General features: G+C 41.9%; 1 protein-coding gene across 3 annotated transcripts in view; it reads left to right on the top strand.

Annotated features, from left to right (window-relative positions):
- The window catches only part of UBE3D (ubiquitin protein ligase E3D), a gene marked incomplete at both ends in the record, with an annotated part of 157,610 nt that overhangs the window by 104,379 nt on the left and 26,261 nt on the right, over nt 1–26,970 (top strand). Inside the window, one exon of one of the 3 annotated variants that reach the window (XM_079716120.1) lies at nt 13,503–13,529. The exons of the other annotated variants lie outside the window; for them this stretch is intronic. Within the exon in view, the coding sequence (XP_079572246.1) occupies nt 13,503–13,529 (27 nt within the window). Of the gene's footprint in view, nt 1–13,502; nt 13,530–26,970 lie in introns of those variants that run through there. 3 annotated transcript variants of the gene reach the window in all.

The following is a 26,970-nucleotide window of genomic DNA, read 5'->3' on the forward strand; positions in this document are numbered from 1 at the left end:
TATTTAATCATCAGATAATAATAATGCAAATGAAAATAGCTAATATTTATTCAGTGCTTTCTGTATTCCAGGCCCTGTTCTCAACGATTTGTACTTATTCGTTCATTTCATTTTTATGAGAAGCACCATGAGGAAGGTATATATTATCAATATTATTCCCATTCCACAGGTACAGAAACTGAGCCAGGGAGATTAGCTTGCCCACGCTCACACAGCTAGTGAGTGGAGGAACGGAAGGTTCGAAGCCTGTCTCTAGACCTCACCTCCACCCCCATTCTTAACCACCAGATATTGTTGCCTATTAAAAGAAGTTTGGTTAAACAAAGTTAGATCTTTTTTTTTAGCTGCAAGACTTTTCAGGGCCTTTCAAGTATATACAGGGGCAGTGTGACCCTCCTAGTTGAAGAATGTAGTAAATACTTTTAAAACTTGCTATCAGGAAGACTTTTTCTCGGGGCGTTTTATGGGATTAATGCTCTCAGAGCACAGATGGGGAGACAGTGTCCGATCTTGAAAGATTTGGATGACCGTGACCGAGGCAGAGAGCTCACATTCCCAGTCTTTGTGTCAGCCTTGTTTATCTCCCAGAGAAGTAGTGCTGCGGGCTTAGTGGATTGTCAGAAGGATAGCATCTCTCCCTTTGGTGACTAGGTGGTTCTCCTCCTCGTCTGGGCCACCTTGGTCCGAAGGTACAGCAGGAACAAGATGCGCCTGCGGCCCCTTGTGGTACACACTGACCCTGCCCGGAGGCCCGGCAGGCCCTTGGCTGAGCGTGGCTTTCCCGGTCTGCACGTGCTGCCCTTTCTGTTTCGCTCGGGCCTCATCCAGTCTAAACACAGCGTCGCTAGGTAGTCACGTGGCAAGGGCTCCCATTAATAGATGGGGCCGTCTGGCTCAACTCCGCCTGTCTCCTAACCGATGGCTGGACTCCCACCGAGAGCTCCCGAGGGGAGTCTACCTTGGGAGCTCACACTCAACTGAGAGATTAGGAATGTTCTACGGCCTTGAGCTCCGAGTTCAGGAAGCCCCTTTTGTTCATTCGCATCCTTACCTCTCACTCCAAGCTCTGCCCACGGCGCCCAGCCATCCAAACTGTGTGGGTGGGATTTTCCAGGCCATAGAGCCCCAGAACTGAGGCTTCTTTTTCTTACCCAGGTAAGTTGCTACAACCTACAGTCCTTTAAATGTTTTCACAGATATTATCCTTTTTAAAATCCTCACAACAACCCTCATTTTAAAGGGGCATGGAATTCCGTTGTGGTCCAGTTGTTAAGACTCCATGCTTCCAATGCAGGGGCACAGGTTCAATCCCTGGTTGGGGAACTAAGATCCCGCATGCTGCGCGGCGTGGCCAAAAAAAAAAAAAAAAAAAAAGATTGTTTTATGAAAATAATAATAATAATAAAGGGGTAGAACGTAAGTAATGTAGGCAAGATCACGTCGCTACCAAAACGCAAGGCTGTGTTTCAAACCTAGGTCTTCTGGTTCTGAGTCTATTACGTATTCCATCTCCTGGCAGTTACATCAAAGAAAGTACCAAATGGTCCTCTCTAATTGCCCTGGGTCTTGCGCATCTTAGTTTTACCATATGGCAGCAACAGTATCTCTTTTATTTATTTATTTATTTACTTACTTATTTATTTATCTGTTTATCTATTTATTTATTTTTGCGGTACGCGGGCCTCTCACTGCTGTGACCTCTCCCGTTGCGGAGCACAGGCTCCGGACGCGCAGGCTCAGCGGCCATGGCTCACGGGCCCAGCCACTCCACGGCATGTGGGATCTTCCCAGACCGGGGCACGAACCCGTGTCCCCTGCATCGGCAGGCGGACTGTCAACCACTGCGCCACCAGGGAAGCCCAGTATCTCTTTTATTAATATCATCCTTTAGAGAACCACAGCCTTCAGCCAAGGGAGCAATATGAGCAGTATGGATCCTGGCAAGTAAGTCGAACTTCATCAGACTATAGTTTTATATATATGCTGTGTGGTTGCATAATGCAGTGAAAATATGTAGAAGAGAAGAAACAAAAGAGCTTTATAGAGCTTCTCTATTACCACCTGACAGGCTTAGTCAGGGAAGCTTCCTCAGCTCTTGATGGATTTGAAGTCATAGACTGTTCCATGGGGGAAGGTGAAGCTGATGAAGCGCCTTGACTAAGGGTCGCGTATACTTTTCCAGAGCAGGAAATTCTCAGTTATGTTACTTGTGTGTAGTTTGATTTTTTTTTAATAGATCTTTATTGGAGTATAATCGCTTCACAATACTGTTGCACAACAGAGCGAATCAGCCATATGCACACACATGTCCCCATATCCCCTCCCTCTTGAGCCTCCCTCCCACCCTCCCTATCCCACCCCTCTAGGTGGTCACAAAGCACAGAGCTGATCTCCCTGTGCTATGCAGCTGCTTCCCACCAGCCAACTATTTTACACTCGGTAGTGTATATATGTCGATGCTACTCTCACTCCGCCCCAGCTTCACCCTCCCACCCCATGTCCTCAAGTCCATTTTCTATGTCTGTCTCTTTATTCCTGCCCTGCAACTAGGTTCATCAGTACCATTTTTTTTTTTTTTTTGGATTCCATATACATGTGCTAGCATACGGTATTTGTTTTTCTTTCTGACTTACTTCACTCTGTATGACAGACTCTAGGTCCTATTGTAAATAGTGCTGCAGTGAACATTGTGGTGCATGTCTCTTTTTGAATTATGGTTTTCTCAGGGTATATGCCCAGTAGTGGGATTGCTGGATCATATGGTAGTTCTATTTTTAGTTTTTTAAGGAACATCCATACTGTTCTCCATAGTGTCTGTATCAATTTACATTCCCACCAACAGTGCAGGAGGGTTCCCTTTTCTCCACACCCTCTCCAGCATTTATTGTTTGTAGATTTTTTGATGAAGGCCATTCTGACTGGTGTGAAGTGATATCCAATTGTAGTTTTGATTTGCATTTCTCTAATAATTAGTGATGTTGAGCATCTTTTCATGTGCCTCTTGGCCATCTGTATGTCTTCCTTGGTGAAATGTCGAGTTAGGTCTTCCACCCATTTATTTTTCTATTTTTTTATTTTTTGCGGTATGCGGGCCTCTCACTGCTGTGGCCTCTCCCGTTGCGGAGCACAGGCTCCGGACCCGCAGGCTCAGCGGCCATGGCTCACGGGCCCAGCCGCTCTGCGGCATGTGGGATCTTCCTGGACCGGGGCACGAACCCGTGTCACCTGCATCGGCAGGCAGACTCTCAACCACTGCGCCACCAGGGAAGCCCTTCCGCCCATTTTTTAACTGGATTGTTCGTCTTTTTGATATTGAGCTCCATGAGCTGTTTGTATATTTTGGAGATTAATCCTTTGTCTGTTGTTTCATTTGCAAATATTTTCTCCCATTCTGAGGGCTGTCTTTTTGTCTTGTTTATGGTTTCCTTTGCTGTGCAAAAACTTTTAAGTTTAATTAAGTCCCATTTGTTTATTTTTGTTTTTATTTCTGTTACTGTAGGAGGTGGATCAAAAAAGGGCTTACTGTGGTTTATGTCAGAGTGTTTTTCCTGTGTTTTCCTCTAAGAGTTTTAAGGTGTCTGGTCTTACATTTAAGTCTTTAATCCATTTTGAGTTTATTTTTGTGTATGGTGTTAAGGAGTGTTCTAATTTCATTCTTTTACAGGTAACTGTCCAGTTTTTCCAGCACCACTTATTGAAGAGGCTGTCTTTTCTCCATTGTATGTTCTTGCCTCCTTTGTTGTAAATTAGGTGCCCATATGTGCATGAGTTTATCTCTGGGCTTTCTATCCTGTGCCATTGGTCTATATTTCTGTTTTTGTGCAAAATACTAGCAAACAGAATCCAAAAGCACATTAAAAGGATCATACACCATGATCAAGTGGGATTTATCCCAGGGATGCAAGGATTCTTCAATATACGCAAATCAATGTGATATACCATATTAACAAATTGAAGAATAAAAACCATATGATCATCTCAATAGATGCAGAAAAAGCTGTTGACAAAATTCAACACCAATTTATGATAAAAACTCTCCAGAAAATGGGCATAGAGGGAACCTACCTCAACATAATTAAGGCCATATATGACAAACCCACAGCAAACATCATTCTCAATGGTGAAAAACTGAAAGCATTTCCACTAAGATCAGGAACAAGACAAGGATGTCCACTCTGGCCACTCTATTTCAACATAGTTTTGGAAGTCCTAACTACAGCAATCAGAGAAGAAAAAGCAATAAAAGGAATACAAATTGGAAAAGAAGAGGTAAAACTGAGTGCCACTCGTTATATTTAGGGAATCCAGTCTCAAAGGTAGTGATTACTGCTCTGGCTATTTCCAGTCTCTCTCCTTAAAACAGATTTCTGAAAACTGCCTCAGCAATTTGGGTGTGAAAAGGATGTTGCCCTAAGCTTCCTTTCTGCCCCGTGGGGCGTTCTGCGGTTCGGGGAAATAAGCAGGTATCCTTGGATTCATACAGGTCTCTAGTCTGAATTCTCCATCCTCTGTCTCTTCTCGTGTTGGACTCTGCTGTTTGGCCACATTCTAGAGAATACACGGAGAGGCCAGGAAAGAGCCTGGAGGTTTCCCAGAGGGTCGGCGAGCCCAGGAGTGTTCTCGCTGCTACACTGCTTCTTTCAGGAGGCTGCCCCCCTGTCCCAGATTCCCCGCCACATGCGCTGCTCCTCAGAAATGTCTATCCCTTCCGAGGAGTTGGGCTTGTAGGCAAAGCGGGACAGTTCCCAGGCCTTCCATGGCCTTTACTCTGAGGGGCTACCACTTGGTGGGGAGCCTGGTAGGGCTGGGGCACCCTGTCTTCGGCCTTATTAAGAGAAGTAGGAACGAGGCATAGCCCAGAAAGTCAATCATTCTGTCTCTTGTTTTGTTTGCTTGTTTTTAATAAGGTAACTTTTTTCCCCTGACCTTGAAGGGAAAATACATCCTCATGACAGAAAAATCTGGTATGTTTTTCATTAGCAAAGCAATACTTATTTGCACTTTGAGCCTAAAAGTATAGAGTCTTCAAATCAAACAGGTTCAGTCCTTCACAGCCTGGCGGCGAGAGCAGGCCTGGCAGGGCCTGGGGAGCCTCTGTGTTTGGAGGGCACTCACTGTCTCTGTGCCTCAGACGCAGTGACTCTGAAGTGGATGAGGGGAGGCCTGGAGGACAGATGGTTTGGCTGATTCTGCAGTGCCAGGATGATGGATGGTTCTGGTTCTTGCGTGTCAGCGTCCATAGGAAACTTGCTCAAAATTCAGAGTTCTGAGTGAGAGCCCGAGAGATTCTGCTTCAGTAACTCCGGAGGAGAGCCCAGGGATCTATCTGCATTATAACAAACACCCCTAAAAAAGTAAATTAATTTTTGGAAAGCAAAAAAAAAACACACACAAAGCATTTCTGAAAAAGGTTTTTGAGAACCAAGGTAAGAAACACTTCAATGAAAATGGAATAAATTCCCACCGAAGTGAGAAATGTAAAGGAAGAAAATCTTTCAGTTATGATGAACACCTAGTCATTAGCTCAAGTAGCTTATTTTCCTCTTTTCTTCACATTTTCTTATTCATCTGCACATTACACAGTCCCTAACAAATGAAGTAAACTGAATTGTTGTCATGCAGTTTGTTTTTGGGGGTTTTTTTTCTGTTTTTTGCGGTACGCGGGCCTCTCACTGTTGTGGCCTCTCCCGTTGCGGAGCACAGGCTCCGGACGCGCAGGCTCAGCGGCCATGGCTCACAGGCCCAGCCGCTCCGCGGCATGCGGGATCTTCCCGGACCAGGGCACGAACCCGCGTCCCCTGCATCAGCAGGCGGACTCCCAACCACTGCGCCACCAGGGAAGCCCGCGGTTTGTATTTTTTCTTTTGCTGTTTTTTTGTTTTTTTCTTTTCTTCTACCACGATTTTTCCCTTTCGCACTCAGATGCTTGGTAGAATCCGGGGGTCATTTATCTCTGTAACTCACCTTTGTGCCATTCAGCATGAACTTAGCATCCTCTCTCCCTCAGGGCCGTGCAGCCCTTGTAACCTCTCCTTCTCTTAGCAAGGCTGGTGTCCTAGGACAGTCACTCACCCTGATGTAGGACACTCAAGCTCTAGTCTCAGATCTGCCACCGTCTGGGTTTTGTGACCCCGCCTAGCCAGGTAACCTCTGTGGGTCCCAGTTTCTTTGTCTGTGCAATGAGGGGGTTGGGTTAAAATCTAAAGTTCCTTTGAAAGTAGATGCACACAGAGTCATTTTGTTTGTTCCCTGCTGTTCCGAATGTATTCACCCAGACTGAATAATAGAACGCTATTCCTTAAGGGGACTAAGTCCTTATTTCTTTTGAACATCTTGAAAGTGTTGAACTGAAGGGAGGCATAGAGAAAGCCACATAATGTAGGGTTTTCGTTTTTGTTTTTGTTTTGCTCTCCAAGAGAATGGGGTCTCTGTCACAGGATCTTCCTACCAGCCACAAAGAAAGGTCAGGAATGATGGGGTTAGGGTGCTGTCTGGCCCTCGGCTCTTCCCGCCTGAGAGACCCGGCTCACTCTTTCCTGTGGAGGCAGGTGAGGGGAAAACACTGTCAGGTAGGCTGTGTGCCGGAGAAAAGCGAGAGGAGAAACCTGGAATGTTCTCTGCACAGCCTTTGATTTCCCTGCCTCTCTCTTCTTCTCTACCCTCCCTCAGGCTTCTTCTGCTTTCGGTTTCAACTTCTGTTTCTGACTCTGATCCTGGTCCACGTTGAAACATTTGTGGCTTAGCAATTTTCCAGTGGTTTTGCATTTGCATGTATTTTACTTGGAAGTGTGGTTCCTCCAAGAAAGGTTTCTAAAATGTGAGCCTCTCCCCTGGCCCAGAGCTATTAACAAAGGGACTTGATTCTTTCCCACACTGAGCACGGCTGTGTTTAGCCAAGTGGCTTCCTGGTCTTGCTTCCTTGAAGAGGCAACTAAAGCTACATGTCTGCTTTTAGAAACAAAGTTGCATCAAGATTGAAATGACTGCACTGGCTTCTTCCGGTGTGTTGGAAGGAGATTTTTCTGGCTCGAAGGGTAAAGGGCAGCCTGGGAGGGATGCCAGCCTTCAAGGGAATGGCGGATTGGAAGGGACACCGTCCTGAGCCTCTGCTGAGAACGTCTCGTGAGCCCACCCAGGAACCACGGAGTGCTCAGCAGAGAGAAGATTTAGAACAGAGGTGTGGAGGACCAGGCCAGGGCAGCTGTGAGGAACAAGAATGGAGTTACTTTAGTATCTTTTCGGTCCTCACTCTCGTAGACCTGACATACGACGTAGTGTGGAAAAGCCCTGGCGTGGAGGTGGGAGACGGATCTGGGTTCTGGTCTTGGCTGCTGTACCTGCAACAGGTACATCTGGGCGCAAGTCACTTGCCTGCCTAGACCCCAGGTTTCTCATCCCTCCGGCTCAGGAATCCACTGATGCTAGTGTCAGGAGTTGAAGGATTCACAGAAGTGTGAGAGCTTGTGGATTAAGTTAGTCTAAAGAGGAAAGGCTAGCATGCAGCCTAAGGCTGGCATTCCCCTTAGAGATCAGCACGTTGCTTCCTTCTAGGCTACAAGTTGGGAATGAAGGTCCCAGAGTAGCGATGACGTTGAGACAGCAGGGAGAGTGTTTCTGTAGCTCAGCCTGGGCTTCAGGCAGCGAGCATCAGCAGTTAGCTTGCAATAACTTAAGGTGGTTTGATAAATCTGTAGCATACAAGAGGATGTCTGGTATGTTTTCGAAGCTGTAATAACAGAACAGACTAAAATGAAGTCAACAATTAGCCAAGTAATGTTTAAGTACTGGTGCCTTTTCTTGTCTCTTTAGAGCTGATTGATGTTCTTTATAAGCAAGTACATTTTGTCCCTAGTCCCAATGTTTCTGAGTCTGTTTCTGTTGGTCTTATTGTTTCCTTCTCATTTACCTTCAGCTTGAAACCCATTTGTAAAGGCCATAAACATTTCATATATTGTCCATTTGAACCATCAGCTGCTTTTCAGCACTAAGTCCCCCAAATACACTAATAATTTTAACAGAAATCAGAGCACTGCAAACAGAAGACGTGGCTCTTGGTAGTTTTATTTTAAATAGGGGAGTTAAATCTACTTACTTTATTGTGATTAATAATACAGTTGGGTGTACGCGTGTGTTTTTTTCCATTGTCACACTTGATCTTTTATTCTTTTTTCCTTATTTCTTATTCCTTGTTGTCTTGATAGGTTTTTCATCCCTTTCTAAAAAATTTCCTCTGCTGGCTTGGAATAGCTTGCAAGTTTCTTGCAATAGCTTGCAGGTTTCTTCTTTTAGTGGTTGCTCTTAGAATGTTTAAATATATAAAGCGTTGTAGTAAAAACAAAATTGTTCAATATCTTTACCTTTTTCAAACAGGCAAGTACCTTACCGTATTTTAACTACCTGTTAAGCACATTCCTTCCCTGTACCCCACATCGGCCACATTGTTATGGTCTACTGTCTTTGTTTCACTTAAAAACAAATAAATTAGTGATTGATTTTAAATATTTTAATATTCATTGCATATATACATATCAGTGTCATACTTTTTTTCTTCTTTCCCGACATTCCGTATCCTTTAGTATTCCTTTCACAGACTGTCTGTCTGAAATGTCTTCATTTTGTTCTTGAATGATGGCTCAGCTAGGTATAGAATTCTGTACCCCTTTTCAGTTTGAAGATCTATCACTCATTGCCTTCTGCCCTCTTGTTCTGTTGATAAGACAGCTATTATAACATTATCTGCTGCTGCTCTGCAGATGGAATCCATCTCTTCTACTGGTCTGTAAGAGTCTATCTTTATGCCTGATGTACTCTAGCTTTACAGTGATGCCTTGGTGTGGATTTTTAAAAATGTGTTCTACTTAGTATTCTGAGACTACTCCACCTGAGGACTCCTGTCTTTAACTTAGTTCTGGAAAATCACTAGCTATTATATATGAAATCTCCATTATCTCCCCCCCACCATTTCCTCTTTTGACCTCCTATTAGACTTATATTGGAGTCTTTCAGTCTATTCTGCTTATCTCTTAAATGTTCTTTTGTGTGTGTATGTGCGCATGTGCACATTTGGGATAAATTGCTCACTGCTAGATTGTCCAGTTCACTCATTCTGGTGTTTATCCCAACTGTTGAGTTTTAGTTCAATGGATATTTTTTTCATTTCCAAGGCATCAAGTTTTTTAAATTGACGTATAATTGAATATAATGTTATGTTAGTTTCAGACGTACGGTGTAGTGATTCAATATTTGTATGCATTGCGAAATGATCACCACAATAAGTCTAGTTAACATCTATCACCAGACACAGTTACAAATTTTTTTTCTCGTGACAAAGACTTTTAAGATCCACTCTCTTAGCAATTTTCAGGTATATAATACAGTATTATGAACTGTAGTCACCATGCTCAGGACATTTTTTTTTTTTTTTTTTTGCGGTACGCAGGCCTCTCATTGTTGTGGCCTCTCCCGTTGCGGAGCACAGGCTCCGGACATGCAGGCTCAGGGGCCACGGCTCACGGGCCCAGCCGCTCCGTGGCATGTGGGATCTTCCCAGACCAGGGCACGAACCCGTGTCCCCTGCATCAGCAGGCGGACTCTCAACCACTGTGCCACCAGGGATGCCCTAACATAATGTTTTGAAGCTTCATTCATGTTGTAGCATGTATCAATGCTTCCTTCCTTTTTATTGCTGAGTAATACTCCATTGTATGGATATATCACATTATAATTCATCCATTCATCAGTTTATGGATGTTTTGGTTGCTTCTATTTTTTGGCTATTATGAATAATGCTGTTGTGAACAACGGGGTTGCTATTTGGAAAAAGGTAAATTTGATCTATATCTCACACCACACTTAAGAATAAACTCCGAATGGATTAGGGATCTAAATGCAACAAATGAAAACTGATGAAGTTGAATAAGGTCTGTAGTTTACTTAGTAAATATTGTACACATATTAATTTCCTGGTTTGGGTAGTTGTCCTGTGGTTATGGAAGATGTTAATATTAGGGGAAGCTGGTTAGGGGCATATGGGAACACCCTGTACTTTTTTTTGCAACTTTTCTCTGAGTCTAAAATTATTTGAAGATAAAAAAAGTTTGAAAATAATGAGTGGCATACCAAAAAATGAAAAAAAGGTATTCTATGCAAAGTGGAAGGCTAGTCTAAGGCTTGTCTTTTGAGCCCTAAGAAAGGGAACATCCTGGTACCATGTAGGGAAGAGAGGTGTTAGAGGGAAGCCAGACTGCATCTGAGGGTTTGGGCCAGGAGGTAGCAGGGATAAAATTTAAGAAGTCCTCACATACCGACAAGGGCTTAGTTTGCAAAATACACAAACAGCTCATACAACTCAATAACAAAAAAACAAGCAACCCAGTCAAAAAATGGGCAGAAGATCTAAATAGACATGTCTCCAAAGAAGACATACGGCCAATAAGCATATGAAAAGATGCTCAACATCGCTAATTATTAGAGAAATGCAAACCAAAACTACTATGAGGTATCACCTCATACCGGGCAGAATGACCATCATTAAGTAGTCTACAAATAACAAATGCTGGAGAAGGTGTGGAGAAAAGCAAACCCTCATACACTGTTGGTGGGAATGTAAATTGGTGTAGCCACTATGGAGAACAGTATGGAGATTCCTTAAAAGACTAAAAGTAGAACCACTGTATGATCCAGCAACCCCACTCCAGGTGATATATCTGGACAAAACCATAATTCGAAAATATACATGCACCCCAATGTTCATAGCAGCACTATTTACAATAGCCAAGATATGGAAGCAACCTAAATGTCCATCGACAGATGAATGGATAATGAATATGTGGTACATACATACAATGGAATATCACTGAGCCATTAAAAAGAATGAAATAATGCCATTTGCAGCAACATGGATGGACCTAGAGATTATCATACTAAGTGAAGTAAGTCAGAGAAAGACAAATATCATATGATATCACTTATATGTGGAATCTAAAATATGATACAAATGAACTTATTTACAAAACAGAAACAGACTCACAGACATAGAAAACAAACTTATGGGTACCAAAAGGGAAGGAATGGGGAGAAGGAGGGATAAATTAGGAGTATGGAATTAGCAGATACAAACTATTATATATAAAATAGATAAACAACAAGGTCCTACTGTAGAGCACAGGGAACTGTATTCAATATCATGTAATAAACTATAATGGAAAAGAATATGAAAAAATATATATATACATATATGTATGTAAAGCTGAGTCACTTTGCTGTGCACCAGAAACTAACACAACATTGTGAATTAACTGTACTTCCATAAAAAAATAAAATATAAAAGAAATTATCACACTGATTATAGTTTACTTTATTACTATAATATGTAACATAACATATAAGACTTCAGGTTGAGGTGGAAAGTTTTGATATATACACAATAATTAATTGTTTTTTGAGTGTGGGCATCATTTATTTAAAAGCTTTTAAGCGTGTTGATGGTATAAATGCCCACTTTGAGGGTTGGAAGGATGGATAGAAAGTACTGAAGAAGTAAATGTTGGTTATCTTCATCTTAAAGACATCCATGACTTAACATTAAGGTTCAAAGTATAGATGGTGGTGTTGAGGAACTGGACTCTTAAGAAAATCAGCAATCTTCTGTTTTTTATTTATAGAAAGCCCTTATCTAGTCCTTTAATTATAAAAGAAGCTTAGCAAAAATGACATTTTCTCTAAAAGCATTGAAGTGACCCTTTCCCCCTAAAAATCTTAGTTTCATGATGCAACAGACAATTCTAGTAGGTCAGTGTTTATTACATTGCATAGAATTAGGGCCCAGGGTATGCAGGACAAACATGGCTATTGAAAAGCCATGCTTAAGAAGTAAGAAAGTTGTTAAGAAAGCGTTCATTGGCTTGTGGGCTAAATGGATATCTTACCTTTACCCAAAGAAAGATTTATTTCTTTAACCTCTGATTTTTATCATGAACTCAATCAGGAATCATACTTGGCATGGTCTTATTATTTTGGTTGCCATATTGGTTTTTTAGAATCATGTTTGAAATATTACAGAAGAGTTGATTAAATACAGTGTTTGTAGTCATATATTTAAAGTTGGAATAGATTTAGTTACTCAAGCCTTTGTTATAATAGTGTTTCCACAAGAAAATCAAATTCATATTACATCACCTAACTTACAGCTTTTTCCCCCCAAGAAGATAATTTACCATATGTACAAAGACTGCTGCTATTTGGATTCCTTTGGATATCTTTATCCAGTATTCTGTCAGAGGGGAAATTGCTTTATGCATGATCTGAAATAATTGAAATAATTGGAAGTATAATGAGAGCCAACATTTAGAAGCTCCCTTGTGCTTCTTTCTGCTCTGCAAAATAAAATTATCACTGAATGCGTTCATGTTTTAAAATTTAAGCAGACTTGGTCAATGAATCTTGTTTTCTAAATGTGCCGAGGTGATTGTATAAGGTGGTTGGTGTCCCTAAAACAGGTGTTAAAAGATCTTTTTAAGCTTCCCCATACATTTGCAAATTTACTGTGGTGAAGTGGTAATTTGCAGTATAGAGCTGATTACAGAAATCAGGATGTAGTTGAACTGTATTTTTTAAAATTCAGATTATTTCCTGTTCCTCTGCTTTTTACGATCCATGTAACCTCATTAATAATGTTTTCAGACGTCCATGAGAGATTTGAAGACTTGTTTTGGTTTTTTGTGGTCGATAGCAATTGGCTTAAAAAAGAAAGTCATTCGTATGTGTGGCTCCCAGGATCCAGTTTAGCATCTGACCAAATGTTGCATTCTTTTTCACTTCTTACATGATCCCACTCCATTTCTACATTCAGGTTTACAAGTCACAGTGAAATGGACTGAAAATTCTGAGAAAGGGCTTGGGTAAAGCAAGCTGGATTTCCTCCTTTAAGCTTCTTAGGAGTCTGGGGGAACAAGTTTTCTGGCTTCTGACCTAGGGAAATAGGGCCCATAAGGAAAGAAATTCCTCAAACATTTCAAGGGTGTTCAAAAGATGCTGGGCAGGCAGAAAATATGATAGCACTCCAGGGACATTTTTGTTACAGTAGATTGATTTATAAAGACAAATATATTCAAATTAAAAGAAAGGTGACTTCGGTGTATTATTCCTTCTTCAAATCATATATTTTATTTTCTAAAGAAGTAGGCTTTGTTTTCAGACATATCTGTGTCACTTAACCTTATTCAAATTTTTGTCCCTATGTAATATATGGGACATCTTGACTTTGGTAGGCTGTGAGCACAAAACCTAAGCAAATCAACCTAGATGGGGGAAAAACTAATTTTCCTTATCCCCAGCCTTGTGCTGACTTTTATCATGAGTGTCATCACTAGCTGACCCATTTCTCTACATGGAAATATGGAAATTACTTTTCTCCTCCATGACGTGGGCGCCTGCCAATTTTTCCTTTCTGATATATTCTCCTCTAGACATCATTCTGGTATTTTTGATATGTTTTCCTCCAGTCATCCTTCTCTAATCTTACCTACTAACCTGAAAGTTATGTCCCTAAATTGGATCTCTGTGGGGAAAAAAAAAAATCAGCACGCTAGCACTGAGGCAGCGTACCGTGGCCCAGCAAGAAGAAACGGGAGTCCTTTAAAAAATATATATATTCTCTCTAATTTTAAAAGAAATATATAGTGCTTGTTGGAAATTATTAAATGAAAAAGTCTAAAAAGGAAAAAAAAGTTTCTGAATCATATCCTTCAGCGTTAGCATTTAAGTGTCTTGCCTTCCGGAGTTTTCTCTGCATACACGCAGGGGAGAACTGCGGGGGAGGGGGGGTGATGAAAAGAGAAGGCAGTTGGTTTTACAAAACTAGAATCATACTGTACATAATGTTAAATCCTGCTTTCTTCATTTATGTCATTAATAGTTTCTTATATCATTTAATAAGAATAGCTTATATTGGACTTCCCTGGTGGCGCAGTGGTTGAGAGTCCGCCTGCTGATGCAGAGGACACGGGTTCGTGCCCCGGTCCAGGAAGATCCCACATGCCGTGGAGCGGCTGGGCCCGTGAGCCATGGCCGCTGAGCCTGCGCATCCGGAGCCTGTGCTCCGCAACGGGAGAGGCCACAACAGTGAGAAGCCCACACACCGCAAAAAAAAAAAAAAAAAAAAAAGAATAGCTTATATTTATTGAGTATTTACAATGTGGTATCACTCTTGTAAGCACTTTATACATATCAACTCACTGAATCTTTTCAAGAGTCTCTAATATAAGTACTGTCATTGTCTACCTTTGTCACATGAGCAAACTGAATCACAGAGAGATTTTAAAAGTTCACAAAGCTCGTAAGTGATAGAGACGGGATTCAAACTCAGATCTCACTCCAGAGTCTGTGACTTTTAACAATTATATGCTGTTGTCTTCCATCACTTTGAAACATGATTTGTGATGCCTGTATGATATTCAATCATGAATAGTGTTGATTTTGCTTTTTTCCCTTAATGTTTTATTTTTGGGAACAGTTTCCCTGGCCATTAATGTGATTTGCAAACATAATATTTAATGACTGCATAATATTCATTTGTATGACTATCTGTATGAAGTCTGAGGCTGTTTCCAGTTTTTAAGATGATAAACAGAGTCCCTATCTGGGCCTGGGCATAAAGCATCTTTGGGACTAGGGTCTCCCTACCACAGCCATAGCAAAGGGCCTTGTTTTAGGAATCTGTGCCAAAGGAAAAGAAGTTGCTTCACAGTTTACATGGACGGGAGATAATCGTGATAAACTGATTTCTGAAATATCAAGAGAAATTTGATCATTCTGAACCACCTCCGAAGGCAGGCAAAACACAAACCTTTTATGGCCTGCGTCCTGACTTCTCCACCATCCTGTTATCCTGGGTAAAAAGGCAGACAGAACAAATGACCAGGAAAGCCAGAATGAAGGCAAAAAAATCCAGCGTTGCTACTCCAGCAGAGTGCAGGCAGCTTCACGACAGAGAGATCTCATCTGTGGAGGAGTATCCATGGGGTTGCCCAGCAGTGGGAAGGGCATATCTTGGTCTATACGAATGTGTGGAGCTGAAGCAGAAAGACAAAACTCTTGTCTTTGCTTAGCTACGTGGAAGTGGGGAATCGCAGGCCTGTTAGAGAGGAGTCCTATTTGCTTCTGGGCAGAACTTGGCCTCCTATTTGTAGGAGACACCAGCCTATGAGATGATACCTACCATATTTGCAGAAATAATGGAGAAGAATCTTAAAGTTCTAAGAGTAAAAGCTCAGGTCTAGATCACATCTACGTCTTGGACTGAAGACCCAGAAATTGGATCTTTTTAAAGTGTAGCCAAATGATGTAATGAACATCTGGTCTTCTTGCAGATTCACTACAGGGGCAGCCTCAATGCAAGTAAAGTGCCACTCATATTTTTGGGAAGGGGATGTCCTTTGGCCCTGGTGGTAATCTTATCAAGGTGTCTGCAAACATCAACGTCCTGAGGGCTGACATGGGAGGAGCCGCCCTGTGTTCAGCCATTGTGACTGCCACAAGCTCAGCTTGCCACTTAATGTAATAGGTCTGGCCCTCTTTGTGAATGTAACCTCAAGCCTAAGCCTTCAAGCCAGGAGATGTCATCAGAGCCAAGAACGGGGAGACCATACAAGTCAATAACATTAATGCTAAGCCAAGGATATTAGCTGACTTTCTCTGTTATGTGTACATCTTCAATCCAAAGTTCATCAGATATGTTTCAACTGACCTTAACAGGTGCCACAGACATAGCTTGGGGGTCAGGGGGAGGGACAGGTATCACTAGAATTTTTACCAGTTCATACTGGTGGCAGACCAGACTACTTGAGGCCAGCATTGAAATGGAGGACCGTGTCTGGGGGCTGTCTCTATTTGAACGTTGTAGGAGGCAGATTACAGATTGTCAGCTCATTAATAACAGTGGGCAATATAGGTCTGCAGGGTCATGTTCAGCCACAGCATACCTGAATGGGACACATTCTCCATGGGCTCATTTAGACATAGCAGGTGATGACCAGTAAAGACGAGATTCCACGTCTTAGGAAAAGCATGACCAAGAGGCCAACAAGGACTCCAGCAGAGTTCTTAGGTTCAGTCAAGACAAGGGTAAGGTTTAATTTAAATACGAGGAAATTTCTACATTCTACCTTAAATTGAACAGTTGAACTTCAAAACATTTTTAAATGGATGAAAAATTTTTAAAGGAAACAATTGATGGCATTTTTTAAAACACAGAATAAAATGAAATATGTGTGCCTTTTAAAAAGTTTATGCAAAGATTCAGCAATTTTAAAAATAAAGCTAGTATCCTGCTGGGCAAGGATTTTTTTTAACATATTCTATAAATGGTAATAAATTGTTTACAAGTTGCCTGATCACTTTTTAGATCATATAATTGTATTGAGAGGCAAAATACATGTTCAAAATATGTTTTGAATCTGTGATACTAGAGACTGTAAACAAACTAAAGTTACTCAGCAGTTTTCAGAAACAATAAATTCAGCTTTTTGTACAAAAAATTAATTATACTATAGAAACAATTCTTGTCCATAAGCCTTGGCCGAATCTCTAATCATTTCTGAAGTCAAAGGGTTATGAATATTTTTAATATTTTTTGTTTTGAGACGTTTTGCCAAATCACTCTCCAGAAAGTTCAAATCAATTTACTTTTCCACCAAAATGTACTGTTTTATCAATTAGTAGTCATAAGCTATGCAAGAAAAAGGCTGTACCTTTTTTTGCTTTTATTACTGTACATCTTGTCAAGTACAGTGTCTCAGTGTACAGTTAGAGGCTCAGTAACTGTTTTGAATAAAGAGAGAAATGTGTTTAATGATGGCTGTTTTGGGACTTTTTTTTTTTTTTTACATCTTTATTGGAGTATAACTGCCTTACAGTGGTGTGTTAGTTTCTTTTAAGTATGTTTTTTCCCCCTTTCTGGCTTTTCTTTATATGCTGTTTTTGCATATGCATGTTTCTACTTAAGAAAGAAATAAGCTTCTTTTCACTGCTTTACCTACTGTGAATTACCAGGTATGCAGGGAAGGTGTAATTAGCCTACAAAGAACATTACAAAGCTTAATTCCTGTTTTTACATTTGACTCCAGGCTTTGGCTGCCCACAATTTTTTTCTGCATCTCCTCTGTTAATCTGGTGAATTACCTGAAATTTTCAAACGTTAAACTTACTCTTGAGTTACTCTCAGTTTGGTCATGATCTGTAGTTTCCTCATCTTTTGTTTAGGATCTGCATTTATATTCAGAGTTGAGACAAGCTTGTGCTTTTCTTCGTTTATACTGTCTTTGCGGGGGTTTTTGTGTCAAGGTTTTGATAGGCCCTTAAAACGACTTGGAGAGAGAGTTTCTTCTTTTTCTGTTTCTGGAAGACTTTATAATAAGATTGAAATTACCTGTTTGGTAAAACTCATTTGTAAAACTGGACCTGGTGTTCTCCAAGTCAGAAAAAAATGTTCAACTGCTGACTCAGCAGAAGTAAAGGTTTAGGATGATTCAGGCTTTCTATTTCTTCTTTAATCACTTTCAGTAATTTATATTCTCGAGATTTGTCTGTTTCATCTACATTTTCAGAATTTTGGCGAAAGTTGTTCAGAATATACCTTTTATGCCTGCTACAACTATTATTTAGTTGTTTTTTAAAATTAATTAATTTATTTATTTTGGCTGTGTTGGTCTTCGTTGCTGCGCGTGGGCTTTCTCTAGTTGCAGTGAGCGGGGGCTACTCTTTGTTGTGGTGCGTGGGCTTCTCATTGCGGTGGCTTCTCTTGTTGTGGAGCACGGGCTCTAGGCACGTGGGCTCAGTAGTTGTGACTCGTGGGCTCTAGAGCACAGGCTCAGTAGTTGTGGTGCACGGGCTTAGTTGCCCCGTGGCATGTGGGATCTTCCCAGACCAGGGCTCGAACCCGTGTCCCCGTATTGGCAGGTGGATTCTTAACCACTGCGCCACCAGGGAAGCCCTATTATTTAGTCTTAATCACTAATCTTTCTTCAGCGATGTCCCATCTCATGTTTTGCCTTATCCGTTAAATTTCTGATGTCAATTTTTATATTTTGCATTTCCAGAAATGCTGTTTGTTTCTTTTTCGGACCTTCCCGAAGTTTTGAAAGTCTCATGTTCCCTAGGCATACTTTTGGTACTTCTTTTATTTCTTTAAACATACTTATTATTTGTTCTTCCGTACTTAAAATCCCTACAGCTTTGTGGGTCTGGCTCTGCACCTTGTTTCTGCTCAGCTGCTCACGTACTGGGTAACTGTACAGGCAAGCTCGCGCTCTCCTTGGAACTTTATCTGTGGGAGTTCTTTGAGGCCTGGGTGGAAAGTATGCTCCTGCAGAGAGGATTATTTGGGAGGCCCCCGTAAACAGGGTGAATTCTAATCCCAAACAGGGCGAATTCTAACGCTCTAGCGTGGACCTGTGACCAGGATTTCTCAGGGGTGCCTTTCCCCCACCCCCCATGCCAGACTCTGAGTCAAGGCCGAGGCAGGCAAGTAGCCTCACCCACAGTCTGCCTCTAGAACATGGATATTTTTCCCCAGTTTGTTCACTGTGGGGTGGGGCAGGAATCTCCGGGATCTCTGATCCAACCTTCTATTTTTCAGGGCCCCAGGCTTGTCCTCGGACCCCCAAAATTCCACAGGTTAAAGCTCACACTCTCGTCTAGACCTTCAAGGATAGGCAGAGGCCTCTGGGAAACTCTTTCTTCTGCCCTGGCTTACCAAGAGGTGCAGGATTCTTTTCCCACCGGAGGGTTCAATTATCCTCCTGACAATTTAGCTGTGGGCTTTAAAGATTTAAAAAATATTTATTCAGCATTTTTAGTCTTTTATATTGAGAGGGCTTCTTCTGACATCAAGTCTACCATATTGGAAGAAATGGGAGTTAGATCTTTTGTTTTCCTAAAAGACAAATAAATCTTTTAAAGTTTTAAATCCTATGTAGTAACTTCTTGAGAAGTTACACTCATAGGTCAACCTAATTTTCTAGATCACAGCCAAAAGCAGGGAAATATGTTAAAAGTAGCAGTAGCTACCATTTTGAGTCTTTTAAGAATGCAAAGGACTCCGTGCTAAGTGCTTTACAGGGTTGATCTCATTTAATCCACCATCACCATTCTATGAGAGAAGTACTGTCATTCACATGGTAAAGAGGACACCTATGCTTAGAGGTTCCCGTGACTTGCCTGAGACCACAGAACTAATAGGTAATTCATAATATTGACTTTGGATCATCAGGAAAAGGTTAAATTGTGCCTGATGAAATCTTTTTAGGCTTGGTGCATTGCTGTTTTTAAGGGCAGCAAAATGTGTAATATATCTTAAATTTTCATTTAAATTGTGTTGTTGCAGATCAGCATGCTGTTACCATACTAAAAAGAGAAGCATATCAAAGGAGTACTGAAGGCAATTGACCTTGCCTTCTTTTTTTTTTTTTTTTAGAAGATGTTGGGGATAGGAGTTTATTAATTAATTTATTTAGTTTTTCTGTGTTGGGTCTTCGTTTCTGTGAGAGGGCTTTCTCTAGTTGTGGCAAGCGGGGGCCACTCTTCATCGCGGTGCGCAGGCCTCTCACTATCGCGGCCTCTCTTGTTGAGGAGCACAGGCTCCAGACGCGCGGGCTCAGTAGTTGTGGTTCACGGGCCTAGTTGCTCCGCGGCATGTGGGATCCTCCCGGACCAGGGCTCGAACCCGTGTCCCCTGCATTAGCAGGCAGATTCTCAACCACTGCGCCACCAGGGCAGCCCCTACCTTGCCTTCTTAACTACTTTGCCTCCTCTAAGAAAAATTACTCTTAGAATTCCTCCTAAGGATTTTCTGGATATCAAATCCCAAAATGCATCTGTCAGCCTGGATGAGAAGGGAAACTTTGGCGAAAGACTTCAGAGATTAATTGCTAGACTCGGACCCCCTTTGTTCCATAATTCATCCCAAAACACTTCTCTCCCATGACTCCAGCTAACTGTGTGGTATTTGGTTCTAGTATTAATGTATAGTAGTTCTCTCTGTGAATATGTCTTTTAAAAATTTATATACTTTTTTTAGCAGTTGAGCCTTAATGTTAGGAATCAGACTTGGAAAGTGAGACTTTTCTTAGTAATTTCATATGGTGATGTTTGAAGTACTGTTTTCTCAGATAGTGAATGTTTATAGTGAACTTTTGTGTGTGAGACGTTGCTTCCTGTTTGCCATTTTGGGGATAGACGTTGAAACTACAATGTCCGCTTGTTTTTCTCAGGCAAGTTTTCTCTCTCCTAAAGTAATCAGTCGATTGATTCTCTTACAAGTAACCAGTCTTTATCAGTCCAAGAAAATCAAGGAAAAAGATTCCTGGCAAGACACTCTGCCCAAATCCAGAAGAATGGTTTCCCTGGGGTTTTGACTCCCCCTGTGCCAGGCTAGTCACTGAGACCCGTGCTGCTGCCTCTGGGACCTCCGCTAAGGACCTTGACCTTAGAATCATCTGCCCTCCTGGATCCTGACACTTGTACAGCCAGGAACTCTATGAAGAGCAGGAGTCGCCACCACTTTGGAACTTAACCCACCCCTCCCCTGACTTGCATCTTAAGAATTCTACTTTCTGCTTGTGGGGCTGCCCACTCCCCTGGCCTCTGGAAGCGCTAGCCTCAAGGGGGAGTAAGGAAGGTCCAGAGTCATGCTCACTAGGGTCTTTCTGCTCTTTCTATGCATGAGGGAAGTCGAGGAGAGTGAAAACTCTCTTATAATTCTTTCATGAATGAATCCATAGCAGCAAAGAAGACAGTGCACTGGTTTATATCTCGTTATACCCAACCTTGTGCTTCCATGGAACTTCAGCTAAGCTAAACTAGGAACCTCTTCTGGAAAATGCTTTGGTCTTCTTTTGAACTTTTTCATCAAATAAACTCAGGTGCATTTCTTAATACCTGATACCATCATTTTCTCATTTGTAAAGTGACTTTTAAAAACCTTGTAACCATAGTTCAGTCATGCATATAAACAGCAGAAAAAGTTTGGATTTGTGAAGGGTTTGTTGTTATCTTAAGGATGCTACAGTAAAGGCCTTTAAGGTAGATTAATGTGAGGACTAGAAAATCATTACATACTTAGATATCAGTAAAATTTCTGCAGACATGTCTGAATATGAGCTTTGCTATATTTCATAATTAAAGAAGATATCAAATACTATGTATTTAAGACACAGAATCTCGGAAATGATAGGACTTAGGGAGTCGAGATGCATTTTTAAGCATGGGCTTAGAAATCAGCAGGTGTGGTGTGAAAGTTCAACCCCTCCACATGCTGACTATAGGACCCCTCTTAGCCTCCGTCTCTTCATCTATATATTAATAGTATTACTTGATGGATATTGTAACTATAAAGTCAATGAGTATATGAGAAGTACTTGGAAAAAAATAAATGGTTGTTACTTTGATCCCTGTGACTATTCCCTCTGTTTCTAATTCTACGCATCGACTTCTGTGACTCTTGGAGACGCGGCCCCTTATCTCCCAGCCCAGTGCTCTGTTGTCTGTACCACTCTGGTTCAACAAGCCGTGTTATAAACCTGATATGAGGTACTTACTGTAAAAGATCCCAAAGAAGACAATAAGATTCACTCCTGCGTTTTCATCACTTCCTGCTCTGGCTGCTGTCACTTAGTATGACAGCCGCTTAAAGGTACTTCCAAGGTTTCCAGTGAGATGATAAATTCCTTGAAAACAGGAACATCATCTTATACTTGTATAATATAATTCACAATGCCCGGAACATTGCTGGGTGTCTGCGCAGCTATTCAATGAGAGAATAGCTTTAAAAATTCTAATTCTAAGGGAGGGGCCATATGGAGTAGTAGATATGGTTAGACTTGGGGAGAATGGGAGAGAGAGAGAGTGAACCAGCTGATTGCTAGGTACTCCTCCAACCCCAGGCTCTGCCAACCTTCATCAACACATGAAGTCAGGGGGTAAAACCAGAAGAAGAGAAACATCAAACCTCAAATACAAAAACGTCTTCTGGGGGGTCAATTTTCACTATGATACTTATTTTTGAAGTCATATGTTTGTACTCGAATATCGTAGAAGCTCACACAGGCCCAGACCGTGATCCTGATGTTTATAACTGAATCTTTAAGAGTGATTGCTTGCCAAAATATTCCTGCTAGCTGCTGCTAATGTTATAACTATTTTTTTTGTGATCTCCTGTAATCTGCTTTTGCTGTATTATAGCTTAAGATTAATGCAACACAAACAACATTATTTAGACTTGTGTCTTAGGGGCATGAAGTTCTAATTTGGGGTGAAAATGACCAAATATATTGCTTTCTAAACATTATTGCTTTTTACTAGTTCTCATTTTTCCCCATCCATAATTCAAGTTAATGAACATTCTATAAAACTTAAAACTTCTTGTTTGTAAATATATGCCCTCAACTCTTTATTGTCTGAGAAAAATGGAGGGGAGAGCATTTCTCTGGTGATAAAAAAAGAAAAAGGTGGACAGTCCCTCAGGGATTCTGATACATCTATAGCAGCACCTAGGCCTTTGGGACGAAGATCAGCCTGTGAGATGCCAGGGAAACAGAAAAAGTAATTTCCATTATCCTCTCAGAATGAGAAAGGGCGGACTCAGGCTCTTTTTTTCTAGCCACTTCCAATGCCTGGCCCTTATTTTCTTGCCACCAGCAGGAACTCATGAAGATGTTGAGAAGGCAAGAGGTATCTATCATCTTGATGGTTAAACACGAGAGTAAAAGAACAGCAACAGAGACAGTCAGGAGAAGGGGCGCTCTTGGCAGAGTGCTGTAAATTATTATGGACAGGAACTCACACCTTCGCTGAGATTTTATAGGCGTGCTGTAACAGTGGTTTTCAGTCTCCCTACTCCCAGCAGCACCAGACTTTCTTTCAGCAAACTGAGCAGAACATGAATTTCGAAAGAAGGTAGGAGGTAAAGCCACACTGCTTTGACGCCAAGGTGGACGGCGGAGTCTGCTCTGCCAGCCAGCTTCTCCCTACCCTGCCTGCACCCCCCAGGTCTGCCCTGGAAGCACCCTACCTGCAGAGCGTGGAAACACTGGGCTCACCACTCTCTTCTGTGCCCAGTCCACTCGCTTAACTTTGTTTTGCTCGCTGGCGCCTTTGAGAGCGTGTTAAAGCTTCTTACCCTATTCCTAGAAAAATGTCCATCCACTTCTAATTCTGCCTGCAATTTCAGAGCATTCACGGGCCACTCCACCACCATCACTGGGCACTTAAAGTAAATCCCAGGAGTCCAGACTTATCAAGTCAGACTGCATCTTTTTCATGCTAAATGGAGACAATAGCTACAAACAAACAAGAGACAAAATATGATAACCTCAGCCACCTAAACATACTACACCCAGGGCTTCCCTGGTGGCGCAGTGGTTGGGAGTCTGCCTGCCGATGCAGGGGACATGGGTTTGTGCCCGGGTCCGGGAAGATCCCACATGCCGTGGAGCGGCTGGGCCCGTGAGCCATGGCCGCTGAGCCTGCACGTCCGGAGCCTGTGCTCCACAATGGGAGACGCCACAACAGTGAGAGGCCCGCGTACCGAAAAAAAAAAAAAAAAAAAAAAAACATACTACACCCAAATCATTTGAAATTCTTCTGTTTGGAATGAAACTGTAAGAAACCTAGTCTAGTTGTAGGTCTGCAGCGATGAGCTGGGTTGCCTTCAGCACATCATATAAGCCTTCTTTGGGCCTCAGTTTCTTTAGCTCTAAAAGGATGGGGTTTGACTGAATGATTTTTGAGATCTCTTCCAGCTCTAGTGTTCTATAATTCTGTGAGCCAAATTGAGGCGAACACATGAAATCGATAGGCCTCTCCGCAAGCAAGCATCAGTTTCTGTTGTTAAGTTTGGATCATTAAGTCCCCCCCACTTTTTTTTTAGTCCAGTTATCTCTGTGTCCTTCTTTTCCTCTTCCGTCATCTCTGTCCACAAACAAAAAGAAAATTGATTTATTTTCTTCCCTTTCTTTTTTTTTTTTTTTTTTTTTTTTTTTTTGCGGTACGCGGGCCTCGCACTGCTGTAGCCTCTCCCACCGCAGAGCACAGGCTCCGGATGCGCAGGCTCAGTGGCCATGGCTCACGGGCCCAGCCGCTCCGTGGCATGTGGGATCTTCCCGGACCGGGGCACGAACCTATGTCCCCTGCATCGGCAGGCAGACTCTCAACCACTGCGCCACCAGGGAAGTCCCCTCTTCCCTTTCCTTGACTCATTTAAAGTGGTCAGCTACTTCCCTGAGTTGAGTTATCTCTCAATAAGTTTGGGCTAGATAGAGGAAAAGATCATGGTGAAAGGGAGGGGTCAGTGACTGGGGTGCTGATGCAGAAGGGCATTCGTGGAGATAATGAGTAATTGGGGTATGTAGGTGCCCAACTCAGAGAAGTGGGGCGGGGCTAGGACGAGGGAGACCCTAATTTTCAACCTGTCTCCTCTGCCTCCTTGAAATTAGCCCTGTCCTTCTCCTTCTGAGAAAAAAAGAATGCCTTGATTTAGGGCTGTCATGTCTGCCAGGCTGTAAACTCCAGTCATGATAATGATGCTGCTAAAACTGTAATGTATGGAGCATCGACTTTGCGACAGGCACAGTAGTAGAAGCCTTGTGGATTTTATCTCAGTCAATCCTAAGAACCACTCTTTGGAAACTGGTGCAGCTGGTCCTGTTTTTCACAGGAGGAAACTGAGGCTCAGAGAGGCTAAGTCAAAGCCAGACAAGCAGCAAACCACAGAGCAAGAATCCAAGGCCTGGTTGTTTTTCTCCCACTGTGGTCCAAGCCCACTGGGCTGCCAGTTATTAACTAGTGAAACAGTCATGGCTTTTACAGAGTGCTGTAAAACCACATCTGCCTTAGTGAATCTGCCTGCAGGCAGGTTTATTATTACTGTGCCGCCTCATTTTGTGCAAGAAAATACAATTTATGAGATAATTTTTGAAGTGAGCAGCTTGCCTAGAATAGGGGATAACCATCGACATGCTTTTCAGGATAAAAAAGATTTCTCCGTTTTTTTTGCTTTTTTTAAATTCATCACTCTGCCTGGCACATTGGAGGAGCCCAGTGAACGTGGGGAGCAGAGACAACATGGATGTGTGCATGAATGAAAAGCAGGTCATTCTCCAAAGTTTAAATGAACTGATGTTGCATTGGTGAATCCAGAAAGCAAAACTTTGGCATTCCACAGCGGCGTGGCTTTATTGTCTATATTGCAGGAACAAAATATCATATAACTTTGCACATAACCCTCTAAAGCTCTTGATAGTTCTTTTTTTTATATATTCCATTTCCTAAATCCCTTTGTGCAGTTACAAGTAACGTATTGCACCACTTTCACTGGAAAAAGGACTAATTTCACATTGTAATGATTGCACCTGCTCTGTGACAAAACCTTGATTTTTTTTAAAAAAGCCATTTTCCAACTTAATAGCACAAGGAAGGAGACTGTCCCTAGGGGAACTGTGACACAACTTTACAATTTACTCATTGTACAGTTGTCCTTCAGCTCTGAAATGGGGGCAAAATAAGGATGAAGGTGGAAGGAAAAAACATAGAATAACTGAAGGTTATTAATAGCTCGAAGGTCATTAATGACACTGAGGGGGTAAAAATGATAAAGCGAACACAGAAAATCATATTCTGTGAAAAATGAAATAGGATTTCTCTGAGCAAGAAGAAAGTAAGGGGGAGAAAAAGGACCGAGGAAAGCGTTTTAGTGCGTTTTGTGGGGAAGGAAGGAAGGACTGTACGAAATGAGTAACTCTGAATTGGAGCCAAAGAATGGGTTCTAGCCCTTGCCGGAACTTCAGAGCACATCCCTTTAAAAACAGGTAAAAAATACAACAAAATGGTGACTATAACAAAAACGAGGCAGACTCACAGTTACAGAGAACAAACTAGTGGTTACCAGTGGGGGCAGGGGTGACACAGGGGGAGGGGATTAACAGGTACAAACTATTCTGTATAAAATAAGCTACAAGGATATATTTACAACACAGGGAATATAGCCAATATTTTATAATAACTATAAATGGGATATAGCCTTTAAAAATTGTGAGTCACTCTGTTGTACACCTGCAACTTACATAATATTGTACATCATCTATACTTCGATTAAAAAAAAAAAAAGGTAGGTCGATAAGACCACAGAGTTGGCAGAGAAGCCTGGTGTCCTAGAGACAATGTGTCCGTGCCCCAGGAAGAAAGTCCACCATCAGTAGTCTGAACACAAGTGCCTGATGGTCAGGAGACACAGCATTAGCCAGGGAGAAGCTGCTGGTACAGGAAGCAGGTTGAGCCTTTCTGAGGGATGACAGGACAAAGCTTTAGGTGAGGTGCGTTTCAGCTCCTCTGATGAGGCTTCCTGAGATCACACAGTACTTGCGAATGTCATGGTTCCCCTTCCTGCTACTGTCTACCTCTTTTTTCTACCTTCTTCATCCTCATTGGGAAAGGCATTCATTATTTAGAAGGCAGTAGCACTAGTGAAATGCACATAACTCACGTTGTTTTTGGAAAGTCTGAATGGTTGAGTTTAAATAGAAGTCTCCACAGAAATAAAATGTCCCACATGGGGGCCGTATGCGGAATTTAAAAGGTTTCTGTGTGAAATGCTATAACCTTTAGCCTCTGTGCTTCTGTACTGCCTAGCTCAGACTCCGGATCGGTGTGCTGGTTTATGATGATCGGTTTTATTTTCATATCATTGGAAACAGAACCACAAAACCCAGTGGCTGCCTGAAATGCTTGAGCTCTGGTTATTCAACGTAGCATCAGTATTCTGGTAGTGGGGCTTTTTGCTGTGTGCCCAAATACTGCACTTCCAAGCCTCATTCTGGTCCTGTTACCATGGAGGGAGATGATTAGCGAGTACAGTGAACCAACGATTAAGTCTTGCCTTGAGATGAAAAGTGAAAAGATTGTGTCACAGAAGCCATTCCG

Source organism: Hyperoodon ampullatus, assembly GCF_949752795.1.
Source record: "Hyperoodon ampullatus genome assembly, chromosome: 12".
Lineage (NCBI taxonomy): Eukaryota > Metazoa > Chordata > Mammalia > Artiodactyla > Ziphiidae > Hyperoodon > Hyperoodon ampullatus.